Source organism: Hippopotamus amphibius, chromosome 9 (genome assembly GCF_030028045.1).
Source record: "Hippopotamus amphibius kiboko isolate mHipAmp2 chromosome 9, mHipAmp2.hap2, whole genome shotgun sequence".
NCBI classification, from domain to species: domain Eukaryota; kingdom Metazoa; phylum Chordata; class Mammalia; order Artiodactyla; family Hippopotamidae; genus Hippopotamus; species Hippopotamus amphibius.
This window is the reverse complement of record NC_080194.1, coordinates 84868515-84892226: the sequence shown is the minus strand read 5'-3', so window position 1 is coordinate 84892226 and position 23712 is coordinate 84868515. Positions and strand designations below refer to the sequence as shown.

Here is a 23712-nt window from a genome sequence, read left to right as displayed (position 1 = left end):
GCTACCATTTTAAAAATTACAAAAATTAAAACATAAAACCTACCTATCTCATATCATTGGGCTAGATTTTTAAGGACTTAAATATCCATTTGGGGAAAAATACAGCTACAACTACTATATAGACTATTCTGGCAATATTTTATGACCTCAGTAGGAATTACATTGACTTTTTAAATTATTTATGAAACTATAAATAAATGTTCTCTGAACATTTTAGTACATATGTTATGTTTGATGGTAAAACAAGATAAAACAGTATTTATATATATATATCAAATTAATTTAAATTATTTAAAACTCAAAATGCACTTACAATTAAAACAAAATTATAATTACTTTATTTATTAGATAATATTTCCAAATAAAATATAATCCTAAATTAAAATGTGTGTTTGCTTCTGGAACACAGCTTTTTCTACCAGGTTTTATGAATTAAACAGCAATTACTGATGAAAACTTAATAATTATAACCATTTTTTTACAATCAACACAAGAAATACTGAATGTAAAAGTAAATAACATAGTTTTAAATCATTTTTTAAATCATCCAAAAATTTATAATTTAAATCATTCAAATAACATAAGAACTTTTCTCTCTCATTGACAAATTTAATGTTAAAGCAATCTAGAACAACTTCCACTTTTTTATTTGAAATTCTTCAAAATAAGAAAGAAGCCCGAATTCACTGAAGGCTTGTGCATTCTTAAGGCACTCATACTTGCTCAGATGGTACTAAGAGGGTGCTGGGAATGGACAGAAGTATCTGAAATGGAAAGATGGAGACTAGGCATCTGCCTGGAGCAGTGAACATCAAGATGGCCTGCCTGGCCTCCCACTGCCACTGACTTCAGCACTTACAGGTAACTGCTGTGCTCCTCAGGCACCTGAAACACAAACTCCTTCAGCAGCTCCACAGGCCTCTAAACCACAATGGGCTCTGCCTCCCTCTGCACGTGGCTGCATAGCTGGCAATCAGATGGTGGAGTGGAGTGCCTCTTTGGCTGCACTTTCAAAATGGAGCAGTGAATGGTCATTTGTCCCATTGTTCTTGGTTCTTGCCAAAACCATGGGAGTGCTCTCACATCAAACCTCCTTTTCTCTTGCCCTGCCAGGAACCCCTTTCTAGGTTGCAAAGGACAGTAGAGAATTTATCTTCTGAGTTACACATAAAATAAGAAAAATTTGTAGAGCTTTATTTTCTATAGCTTTTATTATTGAGAACTCTTTTATTCTTACTTCCAAATGATAGCATAACAGGCTTGCTAAAGTACTTATACTACTATGAAAATTGTGACATGCCTCCCCAGGGAGGCTTGTCCTCAAACTTTTCAGCTTCATTCTCCCAGGAAGTGAAGACTATTGTAAATAGATTGTGATATGTATCTCCTTGTAACTAACCCTGTTTACCCTGCTTAATTAAACTTTTCCAGGAGCAGGTACATTTTTCTAGTTAGGCACCAGAGCCTTGTAGAATATCCCTCTGCCACAGTTATCATTCCCATGAAAATGTCCATTTTCATTCAGAAACAACTCTGAAGAAGTTCTCTCTGTCCATTCATGATTCTTTCCTTCAGTCCATTTCTTCGAGAGATAAACAGTGGATTCAAAAACTGGGCTCTGCATCATTAGCTGTGTTATCTTGATAAAGTCACATAATTATTTATTCACTTAAAAAACTGGATGGGGAGACTTATCTTTTAATAGGATTTATAAAAATGTGGCACACATTACAGAATTACAGATTTTTCAGCTGAGAGAGAGAAGGAAGGAGTCAAATTTACAGGCTGAATAAATAAATCCCAATAGGACATGGTGTCTGCCATTATTTTTGTTTGTTTTTTGAAAGTAGGAAATAGATCTTCCTTTGCAAAGGGGAACCCCTCTTTTGCAGTTAGACAAAGAATCCTGACATTACATGTGATATCTATGCTGTAGCCAAAATTACTATTGGTTAATTTTTAATCACAATCACAATCCACAGATACACAGATAACTTGGTAACAATTTCAATTGCACTTCTGACAAAATACAGTTGACCAAGGCAATAAACAGAGGCATTTCTTATTGGTGTGGATTGAGAAAGGTGGGCAGAATAGTGTAGTTGATACATTCTCAAGCATTCTCAAGAATAAAGAACCTTGGTTCAACAAAGTATTCAATTGCTGTGTGTGTGTGTGTGTGTGTGTGTGTGTGCACTGAAAAACTAGAACAAGAGTCATGAAAAAAATAAGTCTGAAATATTTACAGGTTTACCATATCCACAATTTTTGTCATTCCTTCTCTCTTTTATGAAATTGTCAGTAATAATAACATTGAAACAGTAAAGGGTGCTATGTAATAAAACTAAAGAAAGAAAAAAGTTAGCTATCATAACCCTCCATGGTTTACCTTGGAAGGGAATGACACAAGAAAAGAAGTAGATGGAAAAGTTTATTGGCCCATTGTCTCTAACTTGTATGGGGTCAGGTCGGGCTGAAGATGACTCACTAGTCCAAGAATAGGTCCATGGGGTTATATCACATGGCGAGAAAAGAAAAAAAATTAGAGAAGAAATTTTGCCAAGAAGAATTTATAAAGACAAATGAAGAAAATGAAAAAAAAAAAGAAAGGAATAGAAGGAATAGGATAAAGTGGAGCAGGAAGAGAATTAAAAGACAAAAAAAGAGGCATAAATGGTTCAGGTCAATTTGTAGTGCTCTTCAGGGTCTTCGTCACAGAAATTTTGACATCATTGTTCCAGAGGCTATAAATGATAGGGTTCAGCATGGGTACCGTATTAGTATAAAATACTGAAAAAAAAATTTTCTTGACCCACAGACTCAACAGATGATGGCCTGACATGAGTGAGCAGCCCAAATCCACAGAACAGACCAACTGTTATTATGCGGAGCCACAGGTGCTGAAGGCTTTGGACCAACCTTTAGCTGATGGTGTGTGAAGGATATTATAAAGGATCAAGGCATAAAAAATAAAGATAATGAGGCTAGATATTATGATAACTGTGCCCACAATAACAGAAACCACAAGCTCCTTGGCATAAGTGCTGCTGCAGGAGAGCTGGAGGACGGGGAAGATGTCACACATGTAATGATTGACAATGTTGGAATCATAAAAGGTCAGCCTGATCATACACCCTGTGTGGACCATGACACCAGCAAACCCCATCACATATGAACCAGATATCAGCAGAGAACAGACCCGAGGGGACATGGTGATTGTGTACAGTAGGGGCTGACAGATGGCCACATAGTGATCATAGGCCATGGCTGTCAACACATAGCACTCAGAGTTGATAAAAAAGCAGAAGAAAAATAGCTGAGACATGCATCCTGTAAAGGAGATGATATCCCTCTCTAAAATAAAGTTCAGTAGCATTTTGGGGATAAAGACAAATGAGTAACAGAGATCAATAAAGGACAGATTGAAGAGAAAAGAGTACATAGGGGTGTGAAAGTGTGAATTCAGACAAATTAGACTCATTAAGCACAAATTGCCCATCACAGTGTCCATGCAGTTCACCAAAATAGGAAAAACAAGGGCAGCTGGAATTCAGGTTTGTCTGTCAATCCCATAAGGATAAACTCAGTCACAGAGGAGGCATTTTCCATACCCATTCACTGCACAGTTGTGACCTGCAAGAACAGGGGTAGAAATTGAGATTAACAATGGAACTTTCACCCTCTTGCACTGTTGGTGGGAATGTACATTAATACAGCCACTATGGAGAACAGTATGGAGGTTCCTTAAAAAACTAAAAATAGAATTACCATATGACCAAGCAATCCCACTACCAGGCATATACCCAGAGAAAAACATAATTCAAAACAACACATGCACCCCGTATGTTCACTACAGCACTATTTACCATAGCCAGGTCATGGAAGCAACCTAAATGTCTGTCAACAGATGAATGGGTAAAGAAGATTTGGTACATATATACAATGGAATATTACTCAGTCATAAAAAGGAATGAAATTGAGATATTTGTAGAGATGTGGATGGACCTAGAGACTGTCATACAGAATGAAGTAAGTCAGAAAGAGAAAAACAAATATCATATAGTAACACATATATGTGGAATCTAGAAAAATGGTACAGATCAACAGGTTTGCAAGGCAGAAATAGAGACACAGATGTAGAGAACAAATATATGGACACCAAGTGGGGAAATTTGGGGCTTGAGTGAGATGAATTGGAAGACTGGGTTTCCAAATATACATTACTAATAATGAAAGAAATATAAAATTGTACACTTTAAATATATGCAGTTTATTGTATGTCAAAAAAAAAATTCATGATAGAACCTGAAACAAACAAAAAACTGGAACTTTCCTCTCTGCTTTACAAGAGAGTTGCGGATTTCCTGGTTTATAATCTCAGTTTTCTATAAACAGATAAGTCATGCGAAAAGCAAGACTTATTATGATTATTTCCAATGATTCCTCATTTTCTCCCTTCTAATCTTAATACTGTTGTTTGTCTCTGTCCAGAAAGAATACTAGTAGTCTCCCAGTGTCTCTGCATGCCATTTGTTCCCTTCTTCAATGTTCCCATTAAGGATCAGGGCTGAAAAAGCAATAAATAGATAGGTTCCCCCAGAACCGTTGACTTATGTATTATAATTTATAGACAAATGTGATTCAACCCTCACCTTTTTTTCCCTAGATGCCTCACTGCCACTGAACCTTAAGGCTCCTTCTGCCCTACAGTCCTGAGAGGGTCCAAGTATCTGACAGTGAAGGAGGCAATATCCATCAGCATGGTCCTCAGTCTTTGACTTGCTAAAAGAGGTGTGCTGGGCAACAAGCCATAATTTCTATTTGAGAATTCACCCAGAAGATCCTCTTTATTTGCAAGGAGGAAAGCAACATTATATGAGCCCCAGAACAATCAGTCGACTCAAATGAGAATCTATTCCATGCCCTGTAGTTCTGGGAAAATTGATTAGAAGCACAGAAAATTATTTTCTCCCTCGTGATTTCCTTTCAAATTAAATGAGCCCACTGAGGGGTAGAAATTAATGAGTTTATGTTTCCATCCTGTGTCATAGATCTTTTAAGACACAATGTTCTACTCAGTTTACAATTTCCCATTGATAATTCTTAATCCCCAAAGCAGATGAATGGATGCCCCAATATTCACTTTCTTCATCATCTCCTGGTGTCTATACATAGTGCTAAAAAAGGAATGTCTGGGGCATGATCACTTGCCTTTTTTAGCAGTTTTCTAGAGCCTCTGGGATTGCAGTAGTGAAATAGTATATCATACCTTTAGCACTGTCCATGCTTATGGATTTCACCTCTATAAAGATGTGCTGCAGCAAAATCATTGAGAGTGGGCCCCTCAAGTCAGACTGAGTTTAAATCTGGATGTTAAACTTCTTAACTGTAAGACTACAGATAATCATATAATCTTTCTGATCCTTGTATATTTTGTATACTTACCCCTATATACATCTATACGATGAGGCTAGTAAAAGAACTATCTCATAGGGTTGCTTCGGGGATTAAATTAAAGTCACACAAGTATTAGAAACATGCCTGAAATATAATGAGCCTGAAAATACAAGCATTCGTACTGCTCCCCTTGCTCCTAATCAATATTCATTATATCAGGGCTTCTCGACCTTGGCACTGATGACATTTTGGACTAGATAATTCTTTGTTGTGGTGCTGCCCTGTGTATTACAGGATGTAAGCATCCCTGGTCTCTACCTATGAGTATCCCCCATCACCAGTTGTGACAGTATGTTCTCCAGACATTCTCATAGGTCCCTTAGTTGGGAAAATCACCCTTGTTTGCAAATTGCCGACATATATGCATAGCATGGGCTTCTATTCCACTGCCCCTCAGACAATCCTATCATGTTTCCATGTATATTCCATCAACTCAAAATGCCCCAAATTTAATTCTTGATTTTCTTATGATTCCTGGTGCTGCTCCTCTGGGTCATCACTTTCAAAATTATTTCACCAACCTCCAGGGAACTAATCCATAGATTAAACAACTTCTTCTCACTCATCATTTTCATCCATCTTCAATTCCCAAAGAATCCATCTCCTTGAAAACTTTGGTCATTCTTCTCACTTATACAGCTTCTGTAGTCTCTCTCCACCTCAAATTTGGGTTACTCTAAAAGTGTTCTAATTTGAATTCCTATGGAATTTGAGAATTTGGACCACCGTCACCTCCCCCCATCATCACTACACAAATGCGCATGTACACACACACACACACACACACATCCCCCTTTCTCTTCCTGTTCCCTATTCCTAATTTCTAACTATATGATTATCATCATAAATTACATGAGATTAATATTACTGTGTTACATTATTAATACTATTGTAAGCAATATTCCAAGTTAATCCATCATACATTGATTGTTTTTGTCTTCATATTCTTTTTTTTTCTTATTATTTCATAGACTTTCCCTGATCCTTCTCCAACTTCTTTTCCAGCTCTTATAAATTCTTCTCAGTATGTTCAGCATTCTCTGAGCTAAGAGGAGGAAGAAGGCCAATGATGTCAACATTCATTAGGTGAAATTTCTACTTTCCTGCCTTGCTTTCATTATAGTAAACTCTCACTCAAATGTGCATATAGCCTCCTAATATAGAGACTGTTTGATTTTCTTTAAGGAATAAATCTCTAGCTTTGTATAGTCATCTGACTACATGGATAGGTAGAGGAGATATAAAGATCTAATTACTTCTTAAACAGACTTTTAAGAATTTTATTTGTTCTGTCATCACCCTCATGACTTCTCCTAAAGATACATTGTGTCCCCAAATTCTGGGTATATGAGAGGCAATATGGTGTAAATCAGTTGTTTTCTTAGTTCTCACAGTTCATTCTTAATGTCAGGCATTATGAATATAACAAAGCAAATACCAATCATTATCTGCTTTCTAAATTCTAAAATTTTGTGGCTGTGTCCCTCTGAAGTGGTGGGGTTTTTTTTGGTACTTGTGGGTTAATGCCATTTTTAATCTCTTATCTGCCATGTCAGTGATTTTCAGGAAGAAATAGAAGTGAGTTGCCTACATTAAGTCTGCCATTTTAACCAGAGTCCTCTGCTGGATTTCTAGGCAGACACTAAGTCTGCAGGAACCTGAAACCTGGCAGTTAGAGCTCCAGGTCTTCAGTAATTCTGTTATATTCGGAGTAGATGACTAAAACTTCATAAAGAGACTCATTACGTAGAGATTTTACTGATTCATTTCATCCAATGAACATTTGCTGAGCATTTAGACTACAAGACACAGTGAACAAAAGCAAAATGAGATTTAGGCTTTGTCTCTATGATATCTCAGTATAATTAGGGAGATAACCAAGGAAACTAAGATTTGCACCACTCTTCATTACTGTTAGTGAATCATAGTGCTAAATTCATTATATGCCTTTCCCCTTGTTGCCCTCATAACCACCCTCTATATCAGACATCATTGTCTCATATATAAAAACCTAATGCTGGGAAGAATTAATCAGTTGTTACAAGGTCAAACCAGCTACTGCAGAGCAAAGTTCATACATAGGTATCTATGAATCCAAAATTGATTCTATAATTATTACACTATGCAAAAATGTGTGGTATGGACTATCACATAGTTTTGTACAGGATAAATTCAGGACTTTTTCAATGTAAGGGAACTGGGGAAAATAATCAATGTAAACACTGAACTTTTTAACAAGGAACTAGAAATATTTTTAGAAAGCAATCAGAAAAGAAGAATTCAATAGCTGAAATGAAAAACACACTAGAAGGAAGGAATAGCAGACTAAGTGATTCGGAAGAATCCATAAGTGATCCTGAAGAAGGAATAATGGAAATAACCCAATCTGAACAGCAGAAGCAAAAAAAAAAAAAAATTAATGGAAGCAATTTAAGACATTGCTAAGATAATATTGTGTTCTAATATTCACATTATAGGAGTTCCATAAGGCTAAAACAGAGAGAAAGAGATCAAAAATGTATTTGAGGAAATTACAGCTGAAAATTCCCCAATGTGAAGAAACAAACAAATATTCAGTTACAGGAAGCACAGAGGGTCCCAAACAAGATTAAGCCAAAAAAAAAAAAAAAAAAACCCACACCAAGACATATCCTAATTAAAATGTTAAAAGAAAAAGATTTTAAAAAAAGTTAAAACTAAAGAGAGAATTCTAAAGGCAGCAAGAAATAAACAAGGACTCATATACAAGGAAATTCCCATAAGGCTCTCAGCTGATTTCTCTGCAGAAACTTTACAGGTCAGAAGTGAGTGTCATGATATATTCAAAATATTGAAAGGGAAAAAACCTGCAACCCGGGACATTCCACCTAACAAGATTACCATATAGAATAGAAGGCAAGATAAAGAACTTCTTGGACTATCAAAAACTAAGTGTTCATTAATACTAAACCTATCTAAAAGAAATGTTGAAGGGTCTTATCTAAGTGAAAAAGTAGAATCTACAGGAAAAGAAACATCCCACTAGAAAAGGCAAATATATAGTAAAATCTGAGGATCAACAACTTAAGTAATCAAACATGAAGATTAAAAGACAAAAAACTGTAAAAGCACCTTCAATAAATAGTTAAGGGATGAACATAATTATGTGTAATAAGACATCAAAAGCACAAAATAAGAGACAGTGAGTAAAAATTGTAGATCTTTTAGAATGTGTTTAACTTAATGATGATCAGTTTAAAACAAGTAGATAAGATTAAAAGTTGACATATGTAAAACCCATGGTAACCACAAATCAAAATCCTTCAGTAGATACACAAAACCTAAAAGAAAGGAACAAGCATATTAGGAAAGAAAATCATCAAACAACAATAAAGAAACAAAAAGAAAAAGAAATGAACTTCAAAACCAACTTAAAAGCAAATACTTAAGTGGCAGTAAGTACATACCTATCAATAATTACTTAAAATGTCAATGGAAGAAATGCTCTGATCAAAAGCTATAGAGTGGTTGATGGTATAAAAAACAAGACCCTGGGACTTCCTAGGTGGCACAGTGGTTAAGAATCTGCCTGCCAATGCAGGGGACATGGGTTCGATCCCTGCTCCAGGAAGATCCCACATGCCATGGAGCAACTAAGCCCATGTGCCACAACTATTGAGTCTGTGCTCTAGAGCACATGACCACAACTACTGAGCCCGTGTGCTGCAATTACTGAAGTCTGTGTGCCTAGAGCCTGTGCCCTGCAACAAGAGAGGCCACTGTAGGGTGGAGCCCACCCACCACAATGAAGAGTAGCTCCCGCTTGCTTCAACTAGAGAAAGCCTGCAACTAGAGAAAGCCCATGTGCAGCAACAAAGAACCAATGAAGCAAATAAATAAATAAATAAATAAATAAATAAATAAATTTATTTATTTAAAAAAAGAAAAAAACAAGACACTTCTGTATGCTCCCTAGAAGAAACTCACTTCAGAGCTAAAGATGGACACAAACTGAGAGTGAAGGGATGGGAAAAAATATTTCATGCACATGGAAATGTCAAGAAAGCAGGGGGCAAATTCTCATATCAAACAAAATAAATTTTAAAACACATTATAACAAAAGACCATATGGACTTAATTGAGATCTATAGGACATTTCATCCAAAATCAGCAGAATACACATTTTTTTCAAGTGCACATGGAAAGTTCTCCAGGATAGATCACATATTTGGCAACATAAAAAATTCTCAACAAATCTGAGGGCCTAGAAACTATATCAAGCATTTTTTCCAGCCACAGTGGTATGAAACTAGAATCTGATTACAGAAACATAAATAGAAAAGCACAAACACATGGGTCAACAAAGAAATCAAAGAGAAAATCAGAAGATACCTCAGGACAAATGAAAATGGAAACACAACACTCCAAAATCTATGGGATGCATCAAAAGAAATTCTAAGAGGGAAGCTTATACTGATAAAGGCCTTCCTCAAGAAACAGCAAAATCTCAAATAACAAACCAAACATACCTTTAAAAGGAACTATAAAAATAAGAACAAACAAAGCCCAAAGTCAGTAGAAGGAAGGAAATAATAAACATCAGAGAGGAAATAAATAAAATAGGGATAGAAAAAAATAACAGAAAAGACCAACAAAACTAAGAGCTTAAGAAAAAGTGATCACCTGTTAGCCAGACTCACCAAAAAGAAAGGAAAGAGGATCCAACTAAACAAAATTAGAAAAGAAAAAGGATAAAGAACAACTGATATCACAGAGGATAAAAAATCATGAGAATACTATGAACAGTTACAGACCAACTAACTGGACAACCTAGAGGAAATAGACAGATTTCTAGAAACAAAACCTGGCAGGACAGACAGAATCAAGAAACAGACAATTTGAATGGAGTGATCACTAATAATGAAATTGAATTTGGAATTTAAAAAAATCTTCCAGCAAACAAAAGTTTAGGACTGAACAGCTTCACAGGGGAACTCTATCAAACATATGAAAAAGAGCTAATACTTCTCAAACTGTTCCAAAAATTTGAAAAGAATAGAAAACTCCCAAATTCATTCTATAGGGCCACTGTTACGCTGACAGCAAAACCAAAGACATCACACACACACACACACACACACACACACACACACACACACACACAAATACCTCTGATGAATGTAGATGCAAAAATCCTCAACAAAACATTAGCAAACCAAATCCAACAATATATAAAAGATATCTTCCATGATGATCAAGTAGAATTTATTCCATGGATGCAAGGTTGGTTCAATATTCACAAATTAATCATTGTGATACACCACATTAACAAAAGGAAGGATAAAAATCACATGATCATCTCAACAGATGCAGAAAATGCATTCTGTAAAATTCAATATCCAATAAAGATAAAAACTCTCAGGATAATGCATATAGAGGGGACATATCTGAACATAATAAAGGCCAGTTATGAGAAACACAGCTATCATCATAGCCAGTGGTGAAAGGCTGAAGGTCTTTGCTCTAAAACCAGGAATGAGACAGGAGCCCAGTCTCACCACTTCTATTTCACACAGTATTGGAAGTCTTAGCCACAGGAATCAGACAAGAAAAAAGAAATAAATTGGCATCCAAATTGGAAGGGAAGAAGTAAAACTATCACTATTTGCAAATGATATGATACCTTTATAGACAACCTTAAAGTCTCTACACAGAAGCTATTAGAACTAATGAATGAATTCAGCAAAGTTAAAAGATGAAAGATTAATATACAAAATTCTGTTTCTTTTCCATATACTAATAATGAAATATCAGAAAAAGAAAGTTTAAAAATCTCATTTAAAATCACATTCAAAGAATAGAATACCTAGGAATAAACATAACCAAAAAGGGGAAAATCCTATACTCTGAAAGCTATAAAATATGAATGAAGACAGTTGAAGAAGATACAAAAAAATGGAAGAATATCCTGTGTTCATAGATTTGAAGAATTAATATTGTTAAAATGGCCATATGACACCCAATCTACACACAGATTTAATTCAGTTCCTATCAGAATACCCATGACATTTATCAAAGAACTAGAACTAATAATCCTAAAATTCATATGGAACCACAAAAGAACTGAAATTTCTAAAGTAACCTTAAGAGAAAAGAACAAAGCTGGGATTATCATCCGCCAAGACCTCAGACTATACTACAAAGCTACAGTAATCAAAACAGACATACTAGCACATAGATCAATGGACGAGAACAGACAGCCCAATGATGAATCCACGCACTTATGCTAAATTAATCTATGACAAAGGAGGCAAGAATATGAAATGGAGAAAATACAGTCTCTTCAATAAGTGGTGCTGGGAAAACTGAACAGCTTCATGTAAAACAATGAGATTGGAACATTTACCCAAACCATATAAAAATAAATTCAAAATGGATTAAAAACCTAAATTAAAGCCTGAAATCATAAAACTCCTAGAAGAAAATATAGGCAGAACACTCCTTACAAAAATTATAGCAATATGTTTTTCAATGTATCTCCTAATGCAAAGGAAACAAAAGCAAAGATAAATAAATGTGACCTAGCTAAACTTTAAAGATTTTTTACAGCAAAGGTAATTATCAACAAAACAAACAAACAAAAAAAAAAAACCTAATGAAATGGCAGAAATATTTGCAGATTATATAACTAACAAGGGGTTAATATTTAAAATATTTAGACAGCCCATAGAAACCAATATCAAGAACACAAGCAACCCAATTAAGAAATGGGCAGAAGACCTGAAGAGTCATTTTTTTCCAAAAGACATACAGTTGGCAATAGACACATGAAAACATGCTCAACATTGCTAATCATCAGAGAAATGCTAATCATCAGAGAAATACAAATCAAAACCACAATGAGATATTATCTCACACCTGCCAGAATGGCTATCATCAAAAAGACCATGAATAACAAATGTTGACAAAAATGTAGAGAAAAGTGAACCCTTATATACTGTTGGTGTAAATGTAAATTGGTGCAGCCACAATGGAAAACAATATGGAGGGTCAACAAAAAACTAAAATTAGAACTATCATATGACCCAGCAATTCCACTCCTGGGTATATATCTAGATAAAAGTGAAAACACTAATTCAAAAAGAAACATACACCCTAATATTCATAGCAACACTATAACCAAGAAATGGAAGCAACCCAAGTGTCCATCAACTGTCAAGTGGATATACATATGATGGAATATTAGCCATAAAACAGAATGAAATTTTGCCATTTAGAGTAATATAGATGGATCTAGAAAATTTTATGCTTAGTGAATTAAGCCTGATATAGAAAGACAGATACTGTATGATATCACTCTTATGTGGAATCTAAAAAATAAAACAAATGCATATAGCAAAACAGAAACTGACTCACATATATAGAAAACAAATTAGAGGTTACCAGTGGAGAGAGGGATAACAGAGGTATGGGATTAAGAGATACAAATCACTATGTATAAAACAGATAAGCAACAAGAATATCCTGTATAGCACAGAGAATTATAGACATTATCTTGTAATAACTTTTAATGGAATATAATCTGTAAAAATACTGAATCACTATGCTGTACACCTGAAACTAATATAATATTCTAAATAAACTATACTTTGATAAACATTAATTAAAAAAAGTAAATTCCGGCATGAAAAACACTGTTTGTAGTAAAAAAAAAAAAAAAAAGACAATAAAAGTTCCTAAACAGACGAAAAGAAGTTAATACTATATTCTGAATGGCCAGGTGTAAAGTTTCAGGTATACAAATCAAAGTGTGGTAAATCCAAGGGGTATGGGAAAATTTAGAATGAAAGATAGATGTCTGTCTAATCTTATCTAAATAATTTATTTCCAAAATATTTTGTGTACCCTATTTACATGATTCTATGGACTCAAAGTATGTCTACCAAGTATTTAAGTAAGGAAACCAGTAAGAACTCACAATACTATAATATATATCATCTCAGTTTTTAGTACTAAGTATATCTATTTATACAAATATTTCTCCAAGTATGAAGATATTCAGCCAAAGTTGAACTACATAGTGACATCATCAAGTTCACTTGCCCTGATTTGACTAAATAAGCTATTTTAAAACTTACATATCCCATATACTGAGCTAGGTTTTTGAGGACACACATACTTGGGGGTAAATACAGCTATAAATACTAACTAAACTATGTTGGAAATATTTTATACCCTTGATAGATATTATACTGATCTTTTTTATCATATATGAAACCATAAATAAATGTTCAGTGAAAATTTTAGTATGTATATTATGTTTGATAGTAAAATACTCTGCAGTATGAAATATATGCTCTTTTTCAAAATATTTCATGTCAATTTAGATAATAACAAATGAAAGTTTTACGATAAACCAGTCAGCCCCTTTACTGGGATCCTAAGGTACATACGTATTATTCCTTTAATCATACTCAGTTTATGCCATTGTTGCAAAAAAAGGTGGAGCTACACATATTCTCTTCAATATGAAATGAACTGGGCTGATAGAGGCTCCCAAAGACAGGTGCTATAGGTTAATGATTTTGCCATTCTCAAAGGGAACAAGAAAGGATAAAATATAAAAATAAAGTTGATAATAAAGAGAGAACAAAAGGAAAAGATAAAAGAATCTGATCTTACTTTAAGCTATATATTAGTTTCTATTAAGTCATTTTAATGAATCCTGTTGCCTATACAGGCAATATTATCGACAACAATAAGAATGCTTCTACAGTATCTGGCAATACTGTGTTTAGATGGGCAAGATATAATTTTAACTCTCTGTGATTTATGATTCATCATATTTGTCGAGATTATTAATAACCCAGAAGATAAAAATATGAAAAAATTATTTTCAAAAAGGTCAACATGTTTATTCCTTTTATAAACATGTTGTTAGTTACACTATTTAGTAAACTTACATAAGGTGCAAGAGATACAAAGGCCAAACAGGAGACAAGAGCAGCAATGAGGGAAGTGATAAAAGTCTAATATACCAAATAAAACACAATATGTAGGAGCAACATGGAGATAAACAAAGACTCTTCTTGAAAACACTAATAAAAATTAAATAAAAAATTGAATTCCTTTATAATACTGCTGTATCAAATTAGGACATGTTTCTTTTCTGGATATTAAACAGGGATTTCCTCAGTGCAACTTTGACATCCTTGTTCCTCAAACTGTAAATAAAAGGATTGAGCATGGGCACCACATTAGTATAGAAAACAGAAGAAATTTTTCCCAAGTCCTTAGATCCAGGAGAAGCATATTTAAGGTACATGAATGCTGCAGAACCAAAAAAAAGAGAAAGAGCAATGATATGGGAGCTACAGGTGCTGAAGGCTTTCGATCTTCCTTGAGCAGATTTGATATGAAGAATGCTAGTGAGGATGAAGATGTAAGAAATCAGGATGGTGAAACAGGGTACTGTGATATTAATGCCCACGACAATGAGAACTACCATCTCATTGACATAAGTACTGGTGCAAGAGAGTTGGAGGAGTGGGAGGATGTCACACAAGTAATGATTGATGATATTAACATTGCAGAAGGTTAGTCCAAGCATGCATCCTGTGTGGGCAGAGGCTCCAGCAAGCCCCATCACATATGCAGCCAAAGACAGCACCAAACAGACCTGATGAGACATGGTGACCTTATACAGCAATGGGGTACAGATGGCCACATAGCGATCATAGGCCATTGACGTCAACATATAGCATTCAGAGATGACAAAAAACAGAAAGAAAAACAGCTGAGTCATGCACCCGCCATAGGAGATGATATTCTTCCTGATTACAAAGTTCATCAGCATCTTGGGGGTGAAAACAGAAGAGTAACAGAGATCAATGAAGGACAGATTGAAGAGGAAATAGTACATGGCGGTGTGGAGGTGAGAATTTAGACCAATAAGAATGATCAAGCCCAGGTTGCCCACCACGGTCACCATGTAGATCATCAGAAACAGGGAAAAGAGGGGTTGCTGGAGCTCTGGACGGTCTGTTAATCCAGCAAGAATAAATTCCGTCACTAAGGAGTCATTTCTAGCCAGCATTCTCAACTGCGGAAATCTGTGAGAAAAGAAGAAAATTCCATTAACAGGGAACCAGCTCTGTCCTTACAAACTCTCTTTTATAGGAGTTTCATGAGAAAGAGACTCAGACTGACAGAGATCACATAAGTCCTCTTTTGCTTCACAGAGTCTGAAGGTACACATCCCTCAATATTTAAACCACTGTCTTTTGTTGCATGAACTGCATGGAATAAACAATGGCTCTATCTTTACTGAAAGATAGAGGGATGGGGTAGCTAAGGAACAAGCCTACTTGCTGATGGGCTTCAGCGGTGGGGATATATCCACATTTCTCCCCACTATTCATCTGATTCATCACTTCCTAGTGCCTACTCATGTTTCCATTAACTTACTAGGTACCTCGGGTCCCCTGTTTTGACCATCAAGAAAGAAAGGAGTGACTTCCCTGGTGGCCCAGGGGTTAAGAATCTGCCTGCCAATGCAGGGGACATGGATTCGATCCCTGGTTCAGGAAGATCCCACTTGGCACAGAGCAAATAAGCCCATGAGCCACAACTACTAAGCCTGCATGCTACAACTACTGAAGCCTGTGTGCCTAGAGCCCATGCACTTCAACAAGAGAAGCCACTGCAATGAGAAGCCCATGCACCACAAGAAAGAGTAGCCCACGCACCATAACAAAGAGTAGCCCCCGCTCACCACAACTAGAAAAAGCCCATGCACAGCAATGAAGACCCAACACAGCCAATTAATTAATTAATTAATTAAAAAAATAAAATGGGATGCCAGTCTTTCAAAAACAAAAGAAAGGATCCCTACAGGGAAGAGACTATCCAGATATTCTGCTACCAGGAAGTCTCTCATAGTCTCTAAGGTTTTCAGGTACTTTACTATAAGAACACAGGAAGTCAATAATCGATAATAGTATTGAGGTGAACATTGGTAACGTAAATTTTATACTTAGCCATGCATTCCAATGTTTCCACACTTTCCCCTCCTCTGTTCTATCCTAGTTGGACAGAGAATTAATAAAGGAAATTGGACGTGCTTTCCTAGGTTTTATAGGACAGCATAAATGAGAAATAGAATTAATTTGAGTGCTCATTCTTAATTATTGTTTGTGAAAGCATTTCAAGCTGTATACTTATATAAACTTTCCTCTGTTTTTAATACATGTCAATAAAAAAATTTAGAAAAAAACCCAACAAATCTCTTCTGATGTTGCTATGTTCTGGATTTGTCACTTGGAACTGCTACAGTTCTCTTGCTCCCAGGATGAAGATGAAGCCAACACAGAGGGCATATTGAGAACAATACAAGAAGTAGAGTCAGAGCTCCAGACTTTGGAGTTTCTTGTTATTCAATATAAATACTTTTCCTCATTTTTCAGCAACAGAAGGGGTGAGCAAAAAATAGAAACTTCTTTAACTCACCCTCAGTCCATTGAGGGAATTCAGTGCTGAACCATTATGCAAGTTTCACCTCCGCTGTCCTGGAAGAAGAACTGGCCTTGGAGATATCAAGGCTGAGCAGATGTAGTCACAGGATCTTCCTCCTTCACTGGCAAAGGGTCACAGCATGGATTTCACAGTCTAAATGTTCCAAGAGTCAGTCTAGATTTACAACAATCTTGTAGTTATAAACTTACTAAGTGGTTGTGAATAGAAACCATGGACTTGACACCTGAACCACCATGTCATAGAGTACATGGCATTTGCTTAAGGCTTATAATTCTTTTGGACCCTATTAGAAATTTGGGTATAGGTGTCCCCCAGGGCCTTCCCATTATGATAAGCTCTTCAGGGAAGAAATTAGTGTCTGTGTTTACACCCTAATTGTTACAGTAAATGTTAATTTCCCATCAGGGATTATACATCCCCCAGAGCATAGGAGAAAAGATCCTCTGCTATCCCTTATAAAGATGCAAATAATGAATGTCATTGAAAATTAACTAATTATAATTCTAGGTAACATTAATTTTAAGAATTTAAGTTCACAAAGATATATGAATATTTCAGAAAAGTTTATTTATTATGGCCCTTAATAAGAGTTGAGTCAATTTAAATAATCAGTGTTTATGCAAATTTTATAGACATAAGACAAAGAACCCGGTTCATTGATTTCAGAGATTATTGTTTGTTTTTCTAAGCTCTTTATTGGGATATAATTGCTTTACACTGTTGTGCCAGTTTTTGTTATACAACAAAGTGAATCACCTGTATATATACATATATCCCCATATGCCCTCCCTCCTGCAACTGCCTGCCACTCTCCCTATCCCACTCCTCTATGTCTACATCCATCAACGAGTTGATCTCCCTGTTGTACATGGCAGCTTCCCACTAGGTATCTATTTTACATTTGATAGTGTATTTATGTCTATGCTACTCTCTTACTTTGTCCCAAATTCCCTTTCACCCCCAACCCCGGGTCTTCAATTCCATTCTCTACATCTGCATCTTTATTCTTGCCTTGTCACTGGGTTCATCAGTACCAGTTTTTTAGATTTCAAATATGTGAGTTAACATACTGTATTTGTTTTTCTCTTTCTGGCTTACTTTGCTCTGTATGACAGACTCTATGTCCATCCACCTCACTGCAAATATTTCAGTTTCCTTTTTTTTTATGGCTGAGTAATATTCCATTGTATATATGTGTCATATCTTCTTTATCCATTCATCTGTTAATTGGCATTTCAGTAGCTTCCATGTCCTGGCTATTATAAATAGTGCTGCAGTGAACATTGTGGTACATATTTTTTTTTTTGGATTATGGTCTTCTCATGGTATATGCCCAGGAGTGAGATTGCTGGGTAATATGATAGTTCTATTTTTAGTTTTTTAAGGAACCTCCATACTGTTTTCCTTAGTGGCTGTACCAATTTACATTCCCACCAACAGTGCAGGAGGGTTCCCTTTTCTCCACACCCTCTCCAAAATTTATTGTTTCTAGATATTTTGATGATGGCCATTCTGACTGGTGTGAGGTGATATCTCATTGTGGCTTTGGTTTGAATTTTTCTAATGATTTGAGATGCTGAGGATCTTTTAAAGTGCTTGTTGCCAATCTGCATGTCTTCTTTGGAGAAATGTGTATTTAGGTCTTCTGCCCATTTTTGGATTGGGTTATTGGCTTTTTTGGTATTAAGCTGCATGAGCTGCTTGTATATTTTGGAGATTAATTCTCTGTCAGTTGCTTCATTTGCAAATATTTTCTCCAATTGTGAGGGTTGTCTTCTTGTTTATGGATTCCTTTGCTGTGCAAAAGCTTTTATGTTTCATTAGGTCCCATCTCTTTCTTTTTTATTTGATTTCCATTACTCTAGGAGGTGGGTCAAAAAGGATCTTGCTTTGATTTGTGCCACAGAGTGTTCTGCCTATATTTTCCTCTAAGATTTTTATAGTGTCTGGCATTTTGAGTTTATTTTTGTGTATGGCATTAGGAAGTGTTCTAACTTCATTCTTTTACATGTTGCTGTCCAGTTTTCCCAGCACCACTTACTGAAGAGTCTCTCTTTTTTCCATTGTATATTCTTGCCTCCTTTGTCAAAGATAAGGTGCCTGCATGTGTGTGGGTTTATCTCTGGGCATTCTATTCTGTTCCAATGATCTATACTTCAGTTTCTGTGCCAGTACCATACTGTCTTGATTACTGTACCCTTGTAGTATACTTTGAAGACAGGGAGCCTGATTCCTCCAGCTCTGTCATTCCTTCTCAAGATTGCTTTGGCGATTCAGGGTCTTTTCTGTTTCCATACAAAATAGTAAAATTTATTTCTCTAGTTCTGTGGAAAATGCCATTGTAATTTGATAGGGATTGCACTGAATCTGTAAATTCCTTTGGGTAGGAGTGTCATTTTCACAATGTTGATTTTTGCAATCCAAGAACATGGTATGTCCCTCCATCTGTTTGTATCATCTTTGATTTCTTTCATCAGTGTCTTATACTTTTCTATATACAGCTCTTGTGCCTCCTTAGATTTATTCGTAGGTATTTTATTCTTTTTGTTGCAATGGTAAATGGGACTGTTTCCTTAATTTCTCTTTCTAAACTTTCATTGATAGCATATAGGAATGCAAGACATGCATTAATTTTCTATCCTGCTACTTTACTGAATTCATTGATTAGTGCTAGCAGTTTTCTGGTAGATTCTATAGATCTTCTATGTATAATATGTCAGCTGCAAAGAGTGACAATTTTACTTCTTTTCCAATTTGGATTCCTTTTATTTCATTTTCTTCTCTGATTGCTGGGGCTAAAACTTCCAAAATTAGATTGCATAACAGTGGTGGGAATGGGCACCCTTGTCTTCTTCCTGTTCTTAGAGAGAATGTTTTCAGTTTTTCACCATTTAAAATGATGTTGGCTGTTAGTTTGTCATATATGGCTTTTATTATGTTCTGATAACTTCTTTCTATGCCCACTTTCTGGAGAGTTTTTATCATAAATGGATGTTGAATTTTGTCAAAAGCTTTTTCTGCATCTATTGAGATGATCATATGGTTTTCATCCTTCAATTTGTTAATATGATGTATCACATTGATTAATTTGCATATATTGAAGAATTCTTGCATTCCTGGGATAAATCCTGCTTGATCATGGTGTATGATCTTTTTAATGTGCTGTTGGATTCTGTTTGCTAGTATTTTGTTGAGGATATTTGCATCAGTGATATTGGCCTTTAATTTTGTTTCTTTGTGACATCTTTGCCTGGTTTTGGTATCACAGTGATGGTGACCTCGTAGAATGAGTTTGGGAGTGTTCCTCCTTCTGCTATATTTTGAAAGAGTTTGATAAGGGTAGGTGTTAGCTCTTCTCTAAATGTTTGATAAAATTCACCTGTGAAGCCATCTGGCCCTGAACTTTTCTTTGCTGGGAGATGTTTAATCACAGTCTCATTTTCAGTGCTTGTGATTGGTCTGTTCATATTTTCTATTTTTTCCTGGTTCAGTCTTGGAAGATTGTACTTTTCTAAGAATTTATCCATTTCTTCCAGTTTGTCCAATTTATTGGCATATGGTTCCTTGTCATAGTCTCTCATGATCCTTTGTATTTCTGCCATGTTAGTTGTTACTTCTTTTTTGTTTCTAATTCTGTTGGTGTGCTTCTCCCTTTTTTCCTGATGAGTCTGGCTAATGGTTTATCAATTTTGTGTATCTTCTCAAAGAACCATCTTTTAGTTTTATTGATCTTTGCTATTGTTTGCTTCATTTCTTTTGCATTTATTTCTGTTCTGATCTTCATGATTTTTTTTCCTTCTGCTCACTTTGGGGTTTCTTTGTTCTTCTTTCTCTAATTGCTTTAGGTGTAAGGTTAGGTTGTTTATTTGAGATTTTTCTTGTTTCTTGAGGCAGGATTGTATTGCTATAAACTTCCCTCTTAGAACTGCTTTTGCTGCATTCCATAGGTTCTGGGTCTTCATGTATTCATTGTCATTTGTTTCTAGGTATTTTTTTTATTTCCTCTTTGATTTCTTCAGTGATTTCTTGGTTGTTTAATAGCATATTGTCTAGCCTCCATGTGTTTGTATTTTTTACAATTTTTTTTTTCCTGTAATGGATATCTAGTCTCATGACATTGTGGTTGGAAAAAATGCTTGACACAGTTTCAATCTTCTTGAATTTACCAAGGCTTGATTTGTGACCCAAGATATGATCTATCCTGGAGAATTTCCATGTGCACTTGAGAATAAAGTGTATTCAGTATTTTTTGGATGGAATGTCCTTTAAATATCAATCAAGTTGAGATCATCTAATGTGTCATTTAAAGCTTTTGTTTCCTTATTTATTTTCTGTTTGGATGATCTGCATGTAGGGTATTAAATTATCCTACTATTATTTTGTTACTGTTGATTTCCCCTTTTATGGCTGTTAACATTTGCCTTATGGATTTAAGTGCTCCTCTGTTGGGTGCATAGATAGCTATTTACGATTGTTACATCTTCTTCTTGGATTGATCCCTTGATCATTAGGTAGTGTCCTTCCTTGTCTCTTGTAATAGCCTTTACTTTAAAGTCTAATCTGTCTTATATGAATATTGATACTCCAGCTTTCTTTTTAATTCCATCTGCATGGAATATCTTTTTCCATCCCCTTACTTTCAGTCTGTATGTGTCGCTGGGTCTGATGTGGGTTTCTGGTAGGCAGCATATAGAAAGGTCTTGTATTTGTATCCACTCAGCCAGTCTGTGTCTTCTGGTTAAAGCATTTAATCCATTTACATTTAAGGTGATTATTGACACATGTGTTCCTATTACCATTTTCTTAATTGTTTTGGGTTTGTTTTTGTAGGTCTTTTCCTTCTCTTGTGTTTCCTACTTAGAGAAGTTCCTTTAGCAATTGTTGTAAGGCTTGTTTGGTGGTGCTGTATTCTCTTAACTTTTACTCATCTGTAAAGCTTTTGATTTCTCCATTGAATCTGAATGAGATTCTTTCTGGTAGAGTATTCTTGGTTGTAGGCTTTTCTCTTTCAAGACTTTCAGTATATCCTGCAACTCCCTTCTGGCCTGCAGAGTTTCTGCAGAAAGATCAGCTGTTGTCCTTATGGGTTTTCCCTTATATGCTATTTGTTGCTTTTCTCTTGCTGCTTTTAATATCTTTTCTTTGTGTTTAATTTTCATTAGTTTGATTAATATGTGCCTCAGTGTGTTTCTCCTCTTATTCTGTATGGGACTCTCTGAACTTCTTGGACTTGATTAATTATTTCCTTTCCCATTTTGGGGAAGTTTTCCACTATAGTCTCTTCAAATATTTTCTCAGACCTTTTCTTTCTCTCTTCTTCTTCTGGGACCCCTATAATTCAAATATTGGTACATTTAATGTTGTCCCAGAGATCTGTGAGAATGTCCCCAATTCTTTTCATTCTTTTTTCTTCATTCTGCTCTGTGTCAGTTATTTCCACCATTCTATCTTACAGGTAACCTATCCATTCTTCCATCTCAGTCATTCTGCTCTGCATTCCTTCTGGAGTATTTTTAAGTTCAGTTATTGTGTTGTTCATCACTGTTTGTTTGCTCTTTAGTTCTTCCAGCTCCTTGTTAAACATTTCTTTCATTTGCTCCATCTGTGCCTCAATTCTATATCTGAAATCTTGGATCATCTTTACTATCATTATTCTGAATTCTTTTTCAGGTAGACTGGTTATCTCATCTTCATTTGCCTGGTCTTGTGGGGTTTTACTTTGTTCCTTCATGAGAGGCATGTGTCTCAGTTTTCTCATTTTGTTTAACTTACTGTGTCTGGGGTCTTCTTTTCTTAGGTTGCAGGGTCGTAGTTTTTTTTAACTCTGTTGTCTGTCTGCAGTGGGGAGGTTGCTCCAGTGGGTTGTGTAGGCTTCTTGGTGGGGGGGACTGGTGCCTGTGTTCTTGTGTGTGGAGCTGGATCTTATCCTTCTGATGCATAAGGCCACATCTGTTGGTGTGTTTGGGTATGTATGTGGGCTTAGTATGACTATAGGCTGTCTGTCTGCTAGTGGGTGTGGTTATGTTCCTGTCTTGCTAGTTGTTTTGGTTGAGGTACCCAGCACTGGAGCTTGCTGGCCTTTGGTTGGATTTGAATGTTAGTGTTAAGAATGAGACCTCTGGGACAGCACTTGCTGATTAATATTCCATGAGTTTGGGAGTTACCTGGTGGTCCAACGTCCTGGACTCCTCTCTGCTGCCTTAGAATTCCAGGTCTGACCCCTGGCCTGGGCAACAAGAACCTTGAAGTTGCACAGGATGGAGAAAAAGGAGGTAAAAAGAGAGAAAAGAAAAAAAGAAGAAAAAAGGAAGAAAGGGAAAGGAGAGACAAATCCCCAAGGCAGGTGGTAAAAGCAACTTTAAACAGTCAAAATTACAGAAGGAGATGTGCACACTTGCACAGGAAGTCCTCCAATACTTCTAGGTAGGTCTCTGCACCTGCTGTGTGGAGTACTGTGGAGAGCTAAGACTGTAATCTGATATTAGTCCTGCAGGTATTTGCCCCTACAGTCCACAGTGGCCCCCTAAGTCTATAGCATCTATTATAGAAACACTCATCTATTCAGGTGATCCATACATGCAGAGTCTATCAAGCTTATTTTAGGTATTAAATCTGCTCCTCCTGTGGCTGTTTCCTTTTCTCTTCTTTGATCCTACAGTCCTTGGGGATTCATTTTGGGTTTGGTCCCTTCTTTGCATGTGGGCTGCTCTCAGGAATCAGTTCCCCACCTAGGCAAGAGGG

The 23712-nt window shown here is 35.9% G+C and overlaps 1 protein-coding gene and 1 pseudogene across 1 annotated transcript; both read right to left on the bottom strand.

Moving 5' to 3' along the window:
- Positions 1-2683: 2683 nt before the first annotated feature.
- LOC130829074 (olfactory receptor 143-like) lies at positions 2684-3618 on the bottom strand (annotated as a pseudogene).
- Positions 3619-14587: 10969 nt separating this feature from the next.
- Positions 14588-15538, bottom strand: LOC130860929 (olfactory receptor 8B3-like). Its single transcript, XM_057749461.1, has one exon. It carries the CDS (start codon positions 15530-15532, stop codon positions 14588-14590), a length of 945 nt encoding a protein of 314 aa, XP_057605444.1. The 5' UTR covers positions 15533-15538.
- Positions 15539-23712: the final 8174 nt, after the last annotated feature.